General features: G+C 35.6%; 2 protein-coding genes and 1 long non-coding RNA gene across 7 annotated transcripts in view; 1 reads left to right on the top strand and 2 right to left on the bottom strand.

The window, feature by feature from the left end:
• The window catches only part of LOC103909838 (uncharacterized), a 29,606-nt gene that overhangs the window by 8,285 nt on the left and 3,587 nt on the right, over positions 1 to 17,734 (top strand). Inside the window, exon 2 of one of the 2 annotated variants that reach the window (XR_012400370.1) lies at positions 16,545 to 16,831. This is a non-coding gene — a long non-coding RNA (uncharacterized lncRNA). Of the gene's footprint in view, positions 1 to 14,989; positions 16,832 to 17,734 lie in introns of both variants that reach the window. The other variant, XR_012400369.1, reaches the window with a different exon arrangement.
• Positions 2,125 to 8,690, bottom strand: fgf6a (fibroblast growth factor 6a). Its single transcript, NM_001001398.2, is given in 3 exon segments — positions 2,125 to 2,884; positions 7,305 to 7,408; positions 7,943 to 8,690. Coding segments are annotated over 3 exon segments (618 nt in total). The 5' UTR covers positions 8,280 to 8,690; the 3' UTR covers positions 2,125 to 2,707.
• zgc:77158 overlaps positions 12,351 to 17,734 on the bottom strand; it is a 59,264-nt gene continuing 53,880 nt past the window's right edge. For 2 of the 4 annotated variants that reach the window (NM_205672.1, XM_009297894.5), the window contains 3 exon segments: positions 12,351 to 13,036; positions 14,971 to 15,399; positions 16,526 to 16,791. In NM_205672.1, coding sequence (NP_991235.1) covers positions 14,986 to 15,399; positions 16,526 to 16,791 — 680 coding nt within the window. In that variant the 3' untranslated portion in view covers positions 12,351 to 13,036; positions 14,971 to 14,985. 4 annotated transcript variants of the gene reach the window in all.

Here is a 17,734-nt window from a genome sequence, read left to right as displayed (position 1 = left end):
AATACAGTTGGCTGTTGTGCACAGCACATACGTATAAAAATAAAAGGAAACATTTTCTTAATATATTAGAATTCTTATTTTTTTCACTTTTTTTTCAGAGAACAAAATGATTGCCAAAAAGTTTGTTGTATACAACAAATCGTACAATCATTTCAACAAATTGGAACTAAGGCAGAAGGTGAGGTATATGTAAGAAAATAGGAGGGGAATTTGGACGGGGCGTTTGCCCCTCAGTGCAGGAATACAAAACTGAGAAAACACAAAGGCTGCATACATACAAGGACAAACACACACACGCACACATGCACCATTCTTTACAATCATCTCACTAGCCGCAAATGGGTTCATTTTAAAGCTGGAGACAAAGTACAGTACAATGAAACCGGTAAAAGTTACATGAGAAATAGCTGTTTCTGAATAAGCACTTAGTTTCGAAGGCTTAACTTCTAGATGCAACATTTCTGATATTTTGCATTAAAACCATGCAAAATTTCTGTCTAATATTTTGCATTAAAACCATGCAAAATTTAACTAAAGCAGAAAGAGATCTGAAATGTAAAAGAGTACAGTGGAGAAACATCAATAAATTAAAATCAGTCATTACATACGTTAAAAAAAACAGTCATTTTGACAGTTTCATTGAAGCAATCACATTGCATGCCATATTTGGGGTACAAAGAAGTTTAAATCCATAGTTGTCAATAGTAATATATAGTTCATATTTGAACACAGCTTAAAATCGTTTTATTCCCAAAACATAAAAAAGACCATCGCTATATTGTTTCACTTTGACTTTGTAGACAGTTCTTTATAAAATTCATTATTTAATTGCCTTCAAGTCATTCTAAAAACTGTGTGATTTAAGTTTTGAGAGGGAAATTGAGTTCTTGTCCATTCCGTGAGATGTTGTTTTGGATCACATTAACTTTTATTATACAGACAAATATATTTTTAGCAACTTATGTTTAGTACCTTGAGTTAAAGAAAGATCACACAGGTTTAAAATGACAGGAAGGCGAGAAACCTTATTTTTTAGGCGAACTGTACCTTTAAAGAAAGTCACACACACATCATGAGCATCCCAGCTCAAACATTACAGCCATAACTGTTAGAAAAAAAACATCCTCTTTTGTAACATCGGGATCTCTCAAAATGTCAAGTACAAGCTTCAATTCAAGAAAACCCATTTAACAAACACACACTACCTCTCTCTACCAACCCTTTTATTCTCTCTTACACAAATCCAACACATTTTAACTTGTGTTTTGCAAAAGTTACAGCAGATTAAATAAACAGATCTTGATGATTGTATTCTGAGCTACAACTGCTAGTGACATGAAAATGGAAAATGTTTAAAAAATAAAGTCTTCGTTCAACTAAATATTGCTTGAATTTAAAGAGGGGGACGTCGTAAGCGAGAGAAAGGGAATGCCTGCAAATACCGAAGCTTAATTCCATTTCAAGTGCGACTAACGACTGATTAACTGGAGTACATCAACAGGTTGTGCAGAGGTGTGAATAGCCAACACGTATCATGGCAATTCGTAACTTTTTGATTTAGTGGCTAATTTGTATAATACCATTCGTAAAAATTTTGTACGATTTGCTTATCCCCCAATGAAGGTTGGGTTTAGGGGTGGAGTTTGGTGCCACGCCTCCTTTTTAAAATCATACATATTCATATGGATTAGCCACTAAATCGATAAAACATAACATAGTTATGTTTCCCCGTGAGGTCAGATTGGAATAGCTAGGCCTGCTATCCAAACCTAACATAACCCGCAAATGATGTTATTTTGAACAGATTAAGACGGTTGTATTGATTTTTAGTACATTCCACAAACTTTTTGAGGTGGCATTCAAGTATGCAGTTGACATTTTTGTTACTGAGGAGATCTTGGACTGTAGAGGTAAAACGTGAGTGGTGTCAATAAATATCTATGATAAACGTTGAATTACACACTGTTTAATTAATAAGCAACAGCTACACTATCATATAATCGTACCACATAATTCAAGATTAACACATTCACTTGCAGTTTTCATTCAAAATGGAAGCACCCAAACCTAGCCATCCACAGAGTTTCAATCACAAAGTCTCAGAGTTTTACCCTCCATAAAATTGCATGCAGTCAACGTTTAATGTCAACTATATATTAATCTAAATATGGAACAGAAACCTCTTTCCTGCATGCACAAAAGGAGGCAAACTAGTAGAGGCTAAGGCACCACCTAATAATGAAAACTCCAGAGAAAATAAGTGCTTTCATGTCCCTCGTAAAATGGCGGAACAGATGAAGATCAGAGTAAACTGATATTTATTTTTCCCTCCATAACTTCTTCAATGCGGACGTGGCTCTTTGAGGTAATAAAAAGTTTCCGTTTCACTTCTAAAAGCTGAGGATGTTAGTCCAATGCCGGGTAAGGTTTACACCAGTTATGGCAAGCACCCATAAAAAGTGAGAGGGCATAAAAAGCTCCTTGACTCATTCACAATAGAAATCATAAGCAGCAAAGAATGGCATGTACACAAAGTTCAGACACAAAGTAAGCTACCGAAATATACATATATTATTATTATTACTATTTCACCGAGAATAAATACGTGAGTGTTCTTTTAGTTCTTTGCAGTTCACCTCTTAGCATGTTTGGGTTACCTACGAGAACATCCAAAATGTGCAAATTATTGTGTTATTGCCAGTTTTACTCATAAACGTGGGAGGAAATGTGTGACAGTCATTGCTGGGGAAGCCTTGTAGCCTCGCTTCAAGCGGCCATGTTTGCTGAGGGCCATGTAAAAGCCCTTGTAAATGGAAGACTCGTATGCGTTGTAATTGTTGGGCAGCAGTGTCTCCTTGAACTTGCACTCGTCACGGAAGGCCCTCTAAAAATGGCATGAATAAAACAGTTAGTTTGGTACAACTCCTCCTATTATCATCATTCTAAGCCCCTTAAACATGTATTTTCTTACACTGTAAAAAATAAGTCAAACATTCATGACAGCAAATGTTTTATGTTGCTTTTTATAACTCGTTTTATAAGTTAATCAGGTTTCAACTAATTTTTTTAAGTTATAAAAAGTTTAACTTTGTTTTGCCAGTTTTATTGATTTAAGTTTAGATGACTAGAAAAGTTGATTTGATTTAAAAAAAAAAATTTTAAACAGCAAGATTTTTTTAGTGTACAGCTAGAGTAAAATACAGGAAAACTCTCAGAGCACCCCTATAAATAATCCTGGCAATGGCGTATAGGTACATGGACTTTAATTTTCAGCCAGCCTTAGCGCTTCCAGAAAACTGGCTTTCTATTATAAAATCGTCATGTTTTATTGCTGAGTTACAAAAAAAACAAACTGAAATTTAATGTTTCACATAAATGTTGTAAATGAATCAGACTTTAAAAATGTAAATACTGTCACTTGACAGAGGACAATGACATTGGTGAGCAAATTAAGTCAAAGCCAGGAGCAGCTCGGCTAGTGTATTCAGCATTAAACTCCATTTTCTTATAAATGGGATTGTTTGTTTTACTAGTTTTCTACATTTTGTAGTTATTTTAAATATTGGCAAATAAATTAGGAAATTGCTCATGGCAAATTTGAATGTAATATGTTTTTTTTTTGTGTGTGTGTGTGTGTGTGTGTGTGTGTATGTATGTATGTATGTATATATATATATATATATATATATATATATATATATATATATATATATATATATAAATAATGGAGGCCAGATAGTAAAGTGCTATGCAGGTAAACTTCACTAGAGGTAAACCTGGCTAGAAGCCATGGTCTTTAGCCTCCCTGTTAGAGCAACCGACTCCCATACAAAGAATTGCCGGTTTGATTTTAACTCAGACCAGGTTGGGTACAGTAGGAGCAGTGGGTTACACTTCGGGGCTTGTCCGGGATGGGAGTGAGGTTTAGGGGGTTGAGTGTAACGGAGGCCAGCTAAAGAAGTGCGATGCAGGTGAACCTCACTTGTCTGACATCAAAAATGCTCTAGCAACAGACAGGTCTTTAGCCTCCTTGTTAGAGCAACTGACTCCCAAACAAAAAATAAATAAATTGAAAAATCGCCAGTTTGATCCCAGTTTAGACCGGGTTGGGTGCAGTAGGACCAGTGGGCAACATATTTGGGCCACAGCCCTCAATTAAGGTTGGTTTTTAGCCTGTTATAAGAAAAACACTGTACAAATCTTTCATTTTGTTTTACACTTGAACGATAAAACGAATCCTTAAATCTAATTAATAGAATGTATTTTAATGACATTACAACATCGGTGCTGTAAAAGAAACCTTAGGAAATTGAAAACACTCACATTAAGCTTTCAACTGAAGGTCATCATTGGCAAAAAATAAATAAAATACAGGCTGTGCATATAGCCCATTAGTTTCCTTAAAATTAAACGTTCTAAAATTAACATTAATTTTATTACAAAAAAAACTTTCAGTGAACAATTTCATTTATTTATTGTGAAGAATCATTTTCCACTGTTAAAAAAAAAAACTTTAATGGCAACTTTAAAAGTTCATGGAACCATCAAGGCTAATAAAAAACTTTTATTTTTTAAAGTGTAGAATTCCAAACATCTTAGTGTGAATTAATTTTTTTAAACAAATAGTTAATGCATGGCATACTGTACACTTGGATTCAAGGTTAGACTTGTTTTAAAGGCTTATACTTTCAGCTGAACATCACAAAAGCAAAGCTTATCAGTCCATCACTTTTATCTCTCTTTTCTATTGCATAAAAATGACTTTGTCTGCTTAACTGATCTCTGACTGTGCCAACAGCATAAATCTTTTAGAGGACTTTAATTAACAGATTTTATCAATAGACTAGATTTATTGCTCTCGCATAAACATGGAGCTGTTAATGAATGCTAAACAAAGTGTTGTCTGAAAATAGTGAGCTAAATCTAATGAAACATTTTGATTAGACAGGACATTTATGTATAAAAGTAAAATATATTGAATACATTTCAAATAAGGTGTTGTTTAGCTATACGGTTTTTTATTACAAAGATCACTAGAGAATGTGTACAAGAACATTTGATACTTCACTGTTAATTCAATGCTGCAATTTTACAGTAGATTTAAATAAATCAAGCATTTGTATTTTTACCACCTTCTATTTCTTTAAAGAAATAATCGAACTAAATAAATCCCTTGATTTTTCAACAATATCCTAAAGTGACAAGCCTGAGAAGCACTTTAGCTAGCTATGTCACCAGTCGAGATAATGTGTCACTCCTGGTGAGATTTGGCATCTAAGTAATGCAAGTGTAAAGTAGGTCAGATTTACATCCAGCCATGCACAACATCCCCATCCTCTCCCCTGCTCTCATGAGCCAACAGTTATTAAAAATGAATGACAATGCAATGGGTTTAGCCTATCATCAACTACAGCAGAGGAGTCGATAAATATCCAAAGCAAGTAATTTAACCCGTGCTCATATTTGGGTGCCATTTTAAACATCGTAAAAATGAAAAACCCTTATGAAAACTAACCAAGGTTTTTGTGTGTGTGTGTGTTTGTATCAAGCCATGGTAATTAACAAGAGTAGGGCTGCACTATATTGGAAAAAAAATCATATATAGCGATATTTTATTTGCCTGTGATGAATATTGCGATATGAATACAGTTTCAGAAGGTTTTTTGTGGAGTATAACAGTATTCAGGTAGAGAAATTGAATAATCACAATGCATATAAAATGACTTCTAACTTTCTCTTGTTTCTAATCCAAATATGAAAAAAACATAGACCAAATAAAAATATTGGTTCATTTTTCACCGTCAGAAGAATTAAGTGAAAATTAAGAGTTTTTTTTTTGTTTTGTTTTTTGCTTGTTTTTAGGGAAATTATCTGCCAGTAAGTGTAATATTCTTGGTTTCTTTTTCTAAAATAGATATTTGGACTAGAAACACAACAAAATTGCAAGTAAGAAATGTTTTAGCATAAATCATATAAAATCCATATAAATACAGTGATTAAATACAAATCTGTGGCTCCTAGTCAACTTTATAATTCAGACTATATGCAATGTCCAGTCTGACTATATAATTCAGACTGGACATTGCATATCTTTGTGATGTGACTATTGTGAATGTGCACATTGCGATATTGATGCTGAAACTGGCATGGATATATTGCAGCCCTAAACCAGAGATTAACATTTTTGTCGCACCAGTTTAAACATGGTATTTATATTAAATGGTAATCAGTAGAGTTTTTACACTTTTACTATTATACAACCATGGTTAACTTTTGCAAGGGAAACATATACATTTGGGTCAATGACATGTGAAAGTTCAAATTGTTCAAAAATACATTAAAATTCTTTACATTTCACCTTCTACATGATAAAAAAAAATACATGGGAAAAAGTTATATTCATTCTTCCACATTAGCATGTTTTGGAATGTTATAGTTATCGTTGGTTTAGAATTGGATGCTGTATGAGAATTTTTCTTCCCACACTACATTGTTGGCCAGGTACATGTAAAAAATGCAGGGTTCCACACAACTCATTCCTTTTGTCCCAACACAATTAAATTTGTTAACTTGGATCGAACATAAAACAAGCATTGTGTTTTGGCTTATTTTAAATAAGTAGTGTACATAGCTTGAATAACTCATTTAATAACTTATCATGTATTAATTAAATATTATTTGTGTAGGTTTAAATGGCAGATCTGAGACATTTTACCCTTTAGTGATTGTCATTGTGCATGCTTTAATATTTACAGACTATCACCAGTTTTACGCCATGTACATGTTAATCTTTTCTTCTAGGGCCAGCATTAGTAAAAAAGTAATCTATATCTGTGCCAACTGGCCTAGATTAGCACTGTTTTACAATAAGAACTATTCAGCCCAATGCTTTGTGAGACAAAAATGGCCAGTGTTGTTTTGACTTTTGACTCTGGTGAACTTAAGTATGAAAAATGTCCGTGTTGTGTGTAGGAATAAGCTACTGTATACATAGCTATATAATCAGCGTAAAAGGGAACTAATTAGCCTAATGTTTAAGCCAAATGGACAAAATGTGAATCGTACTTTATTGTAAAATGTCGTCTTTGATGTTCAACAGAGGAAAGAGAAAGGTTTGGAACCACTATGGTTTAATTTCTGGGTGAACTATCCCTTTAATGGGTACACAATTTGAAACCTTAAATAAGTGGCACCAAACCTGCTTAGCATTTTTGTCACCCCACACCATACGAATCCTCACTTGTCATTGACCCATTTAACACCGCAAAACCGGCGAAAGTAAATCAAACAACAGGCATACCTACCGTTCCGTATAACCTCCCGCGGCTGCTCATTGCGACAAACAGCCCGCTTTTCACGCCGTATAGACTAACCACTCCTCTCTCTACCGCTGAGATTTCAATTAGACCTGGTTGAACAGAACATCAGTGTTACATACATGACAGTGTGGCACACGGCAGCTCATTCACTCATTCTACACGAGTGGGTGGATCCACGGGACGCACTGCCTTTGTTCTGCATTTTTCTCCAATGCTGGCTCATTTCTTGGAAAAAAAAGAAAAAGCCCTGCAGTTCTGGCATGTACAACAAGCAGGTGGACGCAGTGTAAAATTAGTTGGCGTCTAAATTCGTCCAAGCATTCGTGTCATGTTTGAGGCTCGGGAAATTCGGCAGTGATTGACACTGGGGTTTATTTTAATAGGATGCCATTGCTTTAGGACACATGCGATAAAATAATAGCAATAATAAATTCATTGGTTTATAATTGATCATATTGATTCATTGTTGATTATAATAAAAAAAGTTAATATAAAAACGAATTATTATTTTTTTCTTCACGCATTTAATTAAAAAAATCCAATAATTATTGAGCTTTTCATTCGGTCGTTTCCATCCCTGGTACAACGAGTGGTCATGCATTAGATTTCTGGATGCAACTCACTGTACTGGTTCTCATTATGGACTCCGTTTATCCTTCCGTCTGGCAGGACCTGCAGGTGAAATCCGATGCCCACGTTGCAGTACAGCCTCCGCACTCTCTTAATGCCCAGCAAATAGTCACTCTCCCAGTTCAGGTCCGATTTCTCCACCGAGATCCCCAAAACCGAGCGGGAGAAGAGCTTCTCCCACCTTTTCTCCAGTGAAGTTGCATTAGTCCTGTCCGAGGTGGGGTAGGAGGACACGATCCCAATCAGAAAGCCCAGCAGAACAACCGCAGTCCACGTCCAGCGCCCGCTGCTCTCGCACATACTGGTGAGGAACCTTTGCGCAGTGGCCATCCGGTTTACCCTCGGGGCACGTGGTCAAAATTAATGCCCCTAAAAATACCACTCTTGTTTTTCTTCTTTCGGCATGGTGGCAGGGGCTTATTTTTGGAAGGCAGGTCGGGGCTGCGGGCATGTAACGCAATAAGCCCCTCGGTAGATGAGAAGAGCAGGGCGGCAGAGCTCGAGCTGGTGGCGGCGACGATGATGATTACCATGTTTCACCTCTCTGGATGGGGAGCACCACACACACTCACCAAAACGCAAGCTCACCTTGCCTGGGAGATCTTCGGCATGACATCACTCACCTTCGGGATGACATCACGCTGACCTCACCGCCGCCGGGGGTCAGCTAGATCGCCAGAACCCAGTCGGTGTGTGAGTCCAGGCGCGCGGCCCCGGGCAGAGTGAGTGGAGCGCGAGGGAGCCTGATGGGTTTCGTTGGCAGCTCCCAAATTGGACCGGCGGTCATATGCCTGACGGGCCGCTTCCTTATTTAGAAGGAAGGTGTAAAAACAGGCCAGTTGTCACTGCGGAGCCACGTCAGTCTTGCAAAACACTTCCTGCGCTGTTTGCTCAGGAAGCTTTCACTAAGCTATATTTTGAAAATGCTCCCGTGATTTATTCATCTGGGTAAAACACATAGTTGGAGGTTATGCACGTCCGAGCGCGAGCAACTCCTTTGATCGCCGAATTGCCTAATTGACCAAGCAATTGATAGCCAGCTATAAGGTTGGACACAAAATTCACTATTGATAAGATTAAACCATAGTTAAACCATAGCATAATAAAACTAATATATAAACAATATGGGAAAAAGCACGGTTACTACACTTTAATTATCAATAAAAACAGTTATTTTTCGTTAAGCATATGTCCCCTTCATAACCTCTTGCAGTAAATCCACAGAACATATTTTTATGGATCCAAATAATTTTTAATTAAAATGTTTGAAAAAAAAACCCAAAACAATCGCCAACATTTTAAAAAATAGAAATATTCTTTCTCATCTATATTAAAAAAACATTTTGTTAAATGGGAATACTTAAAAAGCTCTTAATAAAACCATCAGTCAATAAATAATACGTCTTACACCTGGCAGGTGCACAAAATGAAAGAGACCGTCCAACAGGTGGCGCTGTCTCACATCCGTAGAGAAAGTTAAAACCCAGCGACAATACAATAATTTACTATACAAATTTGCCATTGCTTGTTATTAGCCTATTGATGTACAGTGCTCAGCATAATGGAGTACACCCCATAAATATTTTTATCAATTTCTCAGTGTATGCAACGTATTTTTGTGCATTTAAACAGCAAAGATTCATTAAACATATATTTATTAAAATAATATTTTAGTCACCAAACATATTTAGAAATTGAAAAATAATTAATTTCAAGCAAATATTGCCTACAAAATCCATAACATTTTAACCAAATCTTTCTATCTTTTTGCTTCTCTTGATATTTCCTCTTTTTAAAATTTGTATTTAATATTTTTCTTTAACATAAATTTGGGTGTGCTAGTTTTACTAGTACATAACCATTCCAGTCAAGAACTTACAAGTCAAAAGGCAAATATAGACCCCTAGACCAAACTCTATCTTAATTCCTATTGCTTTATGTTTGTTGTTTTAAAGATGTTTAATCATCTCTGAATGTAGTCAGATAATTATTTCTCTGAATTCAGGGCCTTGGCCTAAAGTAATGAATAAATCCTAATTAAAACCGAGTCAGACATAATCCCTATGGATGCCAGAAGAACCCTTTTTTCTTTGCAATATCCTGACCTATATATTTAGAACATTAGTTGTCAAAACACTTTATAAGTCTGCTTAAAGAACAAAAGACATTTGAGTGAGGCTGTCACATAACAACTAAAACATTCATTTTGTAACCTGACATTTCACCACTTCATGGCTCTTGGTTTGATAGCATTTTTTTTTAAGTTAAAGGGTTTATTTGAGAAAATACAGTTGAAGTCAGATTTATTAGCCTCTCTGTTTATTTTTCCCCAATTTCTGTTTAACGGAGAGAGGATTTTTTTAACACACTGCTAAACACAATAGTTTTAATAAGTCATTTCTAATAGCTGATTAGTTTGATCTTTGCCATGATGACTGTAAATAATATTTGACTAGATATTTTTCAAGACACTTCTATACTGCGTAAAGTGACAAGTTAAAGGCGTAACTAGGTTAATTAGCTTAACTAGGCAGGTTAGGGTAATTAGATAAGTTATTGTATAATGATGGTTTGTTCTGTAGACTCTCTCTCTCTCTATATATATATATATACACACACACACACACACGCATGCACATATATATATGAGCAATATCACATGAGTAGCAGTGCGATATGGCTGTATATCGGCACTGGTGGGAGGCCGCAGGCCGAGTGCCTTAGTGCCCCCACCAGTGCCGATATACAGCCATATCGCACTGCTACTCGTGTGATATTGCATTTTTACAACAGTTTGATGACATAATTTTGTATATAAAAACAAAATCAAGCATGGGGAGTCTCAAAAACCCTTTTGTATGAGGATCTACTTTCTTCCGGATTCAAATCATAAGCTGACAGTTAAACTTTAGATCTTTAGATCTGCAGTGTCTGCTTTTTGCTGGCTGTATGTGGGCGGAGGAATAAACAAAGGGTAAAGAGGTTGTAGGAGTTCTGATATTGCAGAATACCGCATAGCTATCAGCCAATCAGATTTGAGAACCAGACAGAACTGTTGTGTGTATGTGTGTATATATATATATATATATATATATATATATATATATATATATATATATATATATATATATAGATGTTTAAGATGGCTTAAAACTGCTTTTATTCTAGCCAAAATAAACAAGTAAGACTTTCTCCAGAGGAAAGAAATATTATCAGAAGTACTGTAAATATTTCCTTGCTCTGTTAATCATTTAAAAAATACAAAACAAAAAACTAAAGGGGGTTCAATAATTCTGATTTCAATTGTATATACCAAATACAAAATTATATTCAGGAAATTCCACAAATTTTGGGGAAAATGTAGCTTCTGTGCTAATAAACGGTTTATCCGGTGCCTTTTATATATGGAACTGAAGTATTGTGATCAAGAAAGTTTATTTGCATAATTTAATTATCGATATGTCAACTCTGATGGAAATAGTCCAAACAGGGAGGGAGAAATTTTCTGAAATGTTAAAACTGGATGTACATGCTTTAGTAAAATATTCGCTTGGAAAAAAATGTATACTGTCTGTCAGAAATTGAAATTTATGAAATTATGTATGTCACTATTGATGAAGACCATGCAGATCATTTTTAAGACGAGGACTGAAAGTTAAAACGACAGACATAATGCAGTCGATATCACTTTAAAGGGCACCTATGATCAAAATAATTTTGTAAGCTGTTTGGACAGAACTTTGTGTAGATATAGTGTGTCCATATTCATACTGGAGTGACAGAAGTCTTTTTTTATTTACTGACATTAAAAATAGGATCCAAACCCCAGTGATTTTGAGGCCCACCGCAATGTGGCCTTGGAGTGCGTTTTCCCCGCCCACTGAATTGATTGACAGGTGCCATGTCTTCATAATATCATGTATACACGTCCACAGAACAATTTTTTAAAAAGAAACTGAGATTAAAATGTTACAAGTCTCCGTGATCATTTGCACCTCAGTACTTCATTTTATAAGTTCAAAACGTTTTTAAAAGCATTTTTGTAGGCTTAAATAAACACCACCACAAATACATAAAATAAAGTACTCAATATTTTTAACTAATGACCTTATCTGAGCTTCTTCCGTGTCTGTCTCAATCACTGACTGCTGTTTATCTGATGTAACATGAGATGCAGACACGCAAGTGGGAACGGTGGGCAGGGGGAAGCAGCTACATAATCTTCAGACACTTAAAACGTGCAGATTCTTCATTATATAATAAATAATCTGACTGGTATTATGAGCTGAAACGTTTGACACAATCTGGAGACACCAAATGCTTATCTAACATCTTGCAAAAGAGGTAAAATAGGTGCCCTTTAAATAAATGAAATGAAAGAAAATCTCATACATCAGCAGGTAAAATATCAGTACCTTTTTATTAGTTCGTTGTGCTGTGATCGAACTGATGAATATTTCAACTGGACAAAACGTCCATCCTGAGAATCTTACTCAATGTGACGCCCCATAAGACTCTTAAAAAAATAAAAGCTCCACATACACTCTGAGCAACAGCGGGTGTACCTACAGATGCAGTACTTAAATAGGACATGAAACAAACAGTTTTGTGAAGGTAACCTATACTGTAACTTATTAACACCATATAAAATGACATTTTCATAATGTTAATGATGGTTTGTAACACTATCTTAGGTCTATGTAAAGCATTAAGTCACTTGTAGAAAAATATCCCAGATTGTCTTTTTGAGATTTTATACATGTCATTAGTTTTGATTACTGACAAAGTTCAGCTTTTTAAAAGAAAATTAAGACACTTTTGTTTGACAAACAAGTCAAACGAGGTTAGAGTACATAAATACAGACCTCGCCAAAACTGGTTGCATAAAAACTCCCATAGGGATATAAATACATGTATATATTATCATTAAAATATATATATAATTATATACAATAAAATAGTTCTTTACAAAAAAAAGTATTTTAAACACAACAGGAGTTACATCACATAGTTTGATGTGTCCCATTGATGTGTCCATTGGTCCCATAGAGATAGAAAGCATAATTCATCCTCAAACCAAACATGACCTATGAAGAGAAAAGTAGAGACACAGTCAGGGATTTAAAGGGATAGTTCACCCAAAAATTTAAATTGTCAATAATTATCCACCCTTGTGTTGTTCCAAACCCCCAACGGCCTTCGTTCATCTTTTTAACACAAGTGAACATATTTGTGATGAAATCCAAAAGCTCTGATCCTCCATAGAGAACAATGGTCCTGACTCATTCTAAGTCCAGGAATGTACCAAAAAGCATTCCATGTGTCTTCAGTGGTTTGATCGGAACATTATCAAGTTATGAGAATAATTTTGTACACAGATAAAACAGAAGTAACAACTTTATTCTAGTTTTTTCTTCGTGTTAGTATAAACTACCTGACGCAAAGAAAGCATTCTTGCAGGACTCGTAGAGTTCATCAAGATTCTTTGGATTCATCTTCAATGCCTCCCCCTTCATCTTACCCCAGACATGCTCAATAATATTCATATATCTGGTGACTAGGCTGGCCAATCCTGGAGCACCTTGACCTTATTTGCTTTCAGGAAGTTTGATGTTGAGCCTGAAGTTTGAGAAGACGCGCTATCCTGCTGAAGAATTTGCCCTCCTGTGTGGTTTGTAATGTAATGATCAACACAAATGTATTGATGACTCAGGCTGTTGATGTTGTCATCCACTCTGCAGATCTCTCACACACCACCATAATGAATGTAACCCCAAACCATGATTTTTCCTTCACCAAACTTGACAGATTTTTGTGAGAATCTTGGGTCCATGCTGGTTCTAATAGGTCTTCTGCAGTATTTGTGATGATTGGGATGCAGTTCAACAGATGATTCATCAGAAAAATCTACCTTCTGCCACTTTTCCAAATGATCAACTAGCAGTCAAGTTATTATTTGTTGCTCTTACAACTGGGATCGACGACAAGACACTGTGCACTGACGTAATGCATACCAACCATATTCCCACACATTACCTTCTCTGATTTAAACAAAGCACATGCACATTGCTTTCCAGAGATGGGTTGCGGCTGGAAGGGCATCCGCTGCGTAAAAACTTGCTGGAAAAGTTGGTGGTTCATTCCGCTGGGGCGACCACGGATTAATAAAGGGACTAAGCCGACCAGAAAATGAATGAATGAACATGCACATTGTAGATGCATGAAAAGCACTGCGCTCTTGTGAACGTGCGCCTTATACTGACATATAGAAGAACTTGCACAAAAGAATTCTTATAGTTTGATAACATTCAGATTCAACTACTGAAGGCATATGTTTTGTTTTGACGAAGCCTTTTGGTATTTCTCTGTACTTTGAAGAAATCAGGACCATTGCAGTTAATGGAGAATGAGGGAGCTCTCAAATTTCATCCAAGATATCTTCATTTGTGTTTGAACAGGTTTCAGGGGTTTGGAACAACATGAGAGAGATGAATTATGAATATAATTTTAATTTTTGGCTCCACTAACACTAATTGAAAGGCTAAACATTAGAAAAACGTAGGTAAATCTTAGTAGAATGGACATAGATCCCCTTATTCCTTCAAAAGTATTGCATTACCTTACCCAGAGTAACTTTGTTTTCTTACAAAGCATTTGTATTCTCTAAAAAAAAAATGTTGCATTCTCAAAATCATTGTTTTTTCTTGCAGAACATTTGCATTATGCTAAAACAAAACCTTAAGTCTGCACATTAATACTTGCATTCTATCAAAGTTACACTGCATTCTCATATAAGGCATTTCCTCTGAGTAAACTTGCATTCTCTCTCAGTAGAAATGCATTCCACCAAAATTACTAGTTTTTGCATGGGGAAAAAAGTACATTTTCTTACAAATTATATTGCTTTCTCCAATTTTTATAAACAATATCAGTGTTCAATGTGCCCTTTTTATGAATCTGTAGATCAGTCAGTAACATTTCACTTGGTATTTAGTACTGAGCCAAGTGTGAAATTACTCACATGATCACTGCTTCTTCAGCTTCTAAGGTCCTTTTGGTCAAAGATGATGTGGGTAGCAAAATAGATGCCTATGGCACCAAATATGGCAGAGGAGGCAATGTACGCGGTGACGGACTCTGTGAACTGGACTATCATGCCCATGAAGAGGGTGGGGAAGACCTGAGAGAGAAGAAAGGTGCTGTCCAGAATGGCGAAGTCTAATCCGACCCCACGTTTCTCGAAATCCTCAGACTCCAGATCAAGGCGGGCATCATTCTGAGGGGGGTAATACTCTGGTTTATCTTTATTGTAATTAGCGTGCCCATTGGAAATACCACTCTTGTGGTTGACATCTTCAGAGCCGTTGTCTAATGACATATAAACAGAATCCCTTGTGATGGTAAATCCATTTGTATGTGTTTTTTTGGTTTTGCTGTTTTCCAAGTACACCTGCAATGAGAGAAAACACATATATGATGTAACTTTGGAAGGAATTCAGGTTTTTCTGCACATCTACTAGATTGAACTTTCATTCAAAAATATTAAAGCAAATCCCTCTTAAAAAATACATTTGTGCTGCAAATAATCCACATACTGTACAGTACACAGTGAGAAGTTTAGATTTGTGCTTTATTTAAGTATTTTACATGTAGTATTAAAAGCAAGGTGCAAATTACAGAGGGGATTGGGGGAATTATTGAGCCTTAAGGATTCATTGCATGTCGGCATACTTTCTTCTGAGGTGTAAGTTATTTATTAAATAACGAAAAGATTCATGCAGCTTCTACCGCAGCAAATTCCGTTTTTACTTTTGATATAGGGCGCCACATAATCGAGAAGTGACAATTTTGTTTTCTTTGACTTGTTGGATGGAAATGCTGCTATATTTGCACATTTTTATGCGATATTCCAGTTTTAGCATAAATTTAATTAGCATTTTTGGAGGGAAACATAGCTATTGTGAATGCATGATCATGTCAATGAGTCTATGTGAGAAAAAAAAATCATTCAACAGTCTGAAACCGGCAGATCTAGAGCACCAATATACACATCTTTAGTGTTTTTATTGTCATAAAAGAGATGTTTGTATCAACACAAGTTAAATTAGATGCATAGTTTGACCTACAATAATGTCTGATATAGCAAATTAGAGGATACTGTCGATCAGAATACACTAAATATCCCTCAAAACGTAAATGTTTTATGAATAAATTGGATGTAATTTGAATAAGTACATAAATGACCGATGCATGTATTACACAAACTAGCATTACTGAAAAAGTTGACCCCCCTGAACGTCAGTGTATAAATTACACACTGATTAAAAGCATGTGACCAATGCTCTAGGGTTTACTGTGTTTTGTTTCTCCAGATTATTCTCTCTTTGTATTATTCAGTATAGTAAAATATGTCAACATCAGCAATCTTGCTTTACCATTTGATGCATAATCTTTAAGGAGTCACTTCATTGTACCCGATCATGTAAAACCACTGATTGTTTACAACTTAAAGCAATTTCCTCCCAACATGAACACAAAGCATCATGGTAAAAACAGAAATAGTATGAAATGCCTACCTCTTTCTCTTTGTGGTAGTGGCAAGTGAGCGTATAAGGCAGCGTCTGCAGGGTTGCATAAGCGAAGCCAGTGAGGCCCGACATCGCCGTGACCAGCAGGACACTCTTGGACAAGCAGATGACCAGAGCGGAGATGGTGAAGCAGATCATGCTGCTCAGATAGACCGTCCTGGAGCCAAAGACACGCACCAGCCTGCTCATGACCAGCGAGAAGAAGGTGGAGGTAGCACACTGCAGGAACAGGCCCAGGCTGCCCATACGGATACCTGGAGGGGTGATGATATTCAAATGTCACATGAAAATTTGGTAAATCTATCGACTTGTCACAGTAATTACTGCTTTAAATGATCACATTGTGTTCACACAAATATGACTGAAGTGTAATTTTTTAAAAAGCTCAGTGAAACAGTACAAGCTCACAGTAAACTTTAAGGGATAGTTCACACAAAAAAATTAATTTGCTGATCATTTATACACCCTTATTTCAAATAAGTTTGAGTTTTGTTTTGTTGAGCACAAAAAGATATTTAAAAATGTTGGATTGTCTGAACCAGGAAAAGTGGTAGGTAGCACCACCATTTTTAAAAATAACTTAATGTAATGCTACAGTTATCATCACTTACCACCGTTATCTATACATAGGGTTCCCCATGGGTAGGTCCAGACAGAATCTGCGGATATTTTTTGCTATTTCTGCGCAGAATTTTGTAAAAAAAAAAAAAAAAAAAAAAAAAAAAAAGCTGATTTTTGCGGAATGTATGTTAATGAACTTAATATATGAAATAAAATACCTTTTTAACTTTTATTCAATGTTTACATAGCAAATCCAATTAAATCCAGTTATTTGGTAAACAATACAAGTCTCTCATATATCTACTGAAAGAAATATTAAAAATATTACTTTACAAACTATTGTAAATAAATCATAAGAAAATATTCATATTAGTCAATAATATTACTAAAACTAATAAAAAAAAGAATAAATATAAATGTACACACATTTACACAAGGTAATAGACTCTGATGGGCTAAAAATCTGTGCAGATTTTGTGTAAGCCTATCCATGGGTCATTCAACAAACTCCTTTATTTAATATATATATACTTGTACAAGTCAATTCTGTTTGTCAATCGGTTTAAAATGTTGCTATGCACCATGTGTTGTTATAGTTATGCTATTTCATATTGCCATTTTATTCCTTTCAACAGA

The sequence above is a fragment of the Danio rerio genome, chromosome 25 (assembly GCF_049306965.1).
Source record: "Danio rerio strain Tuebingen ecotype United States chromosome 25, GRCz12tu, whole genome shotgun sequence".
In the NCBI taxonomy this organism is placed as follows: Eukaryota; Metazoa; Chordata; class Actinopteri; order Cypriniformes; family Danionidae; genus Danio; species Danio rerio.
This window is presented reverse-complemented; position numbering and strand designations above follow the sequence as displayed.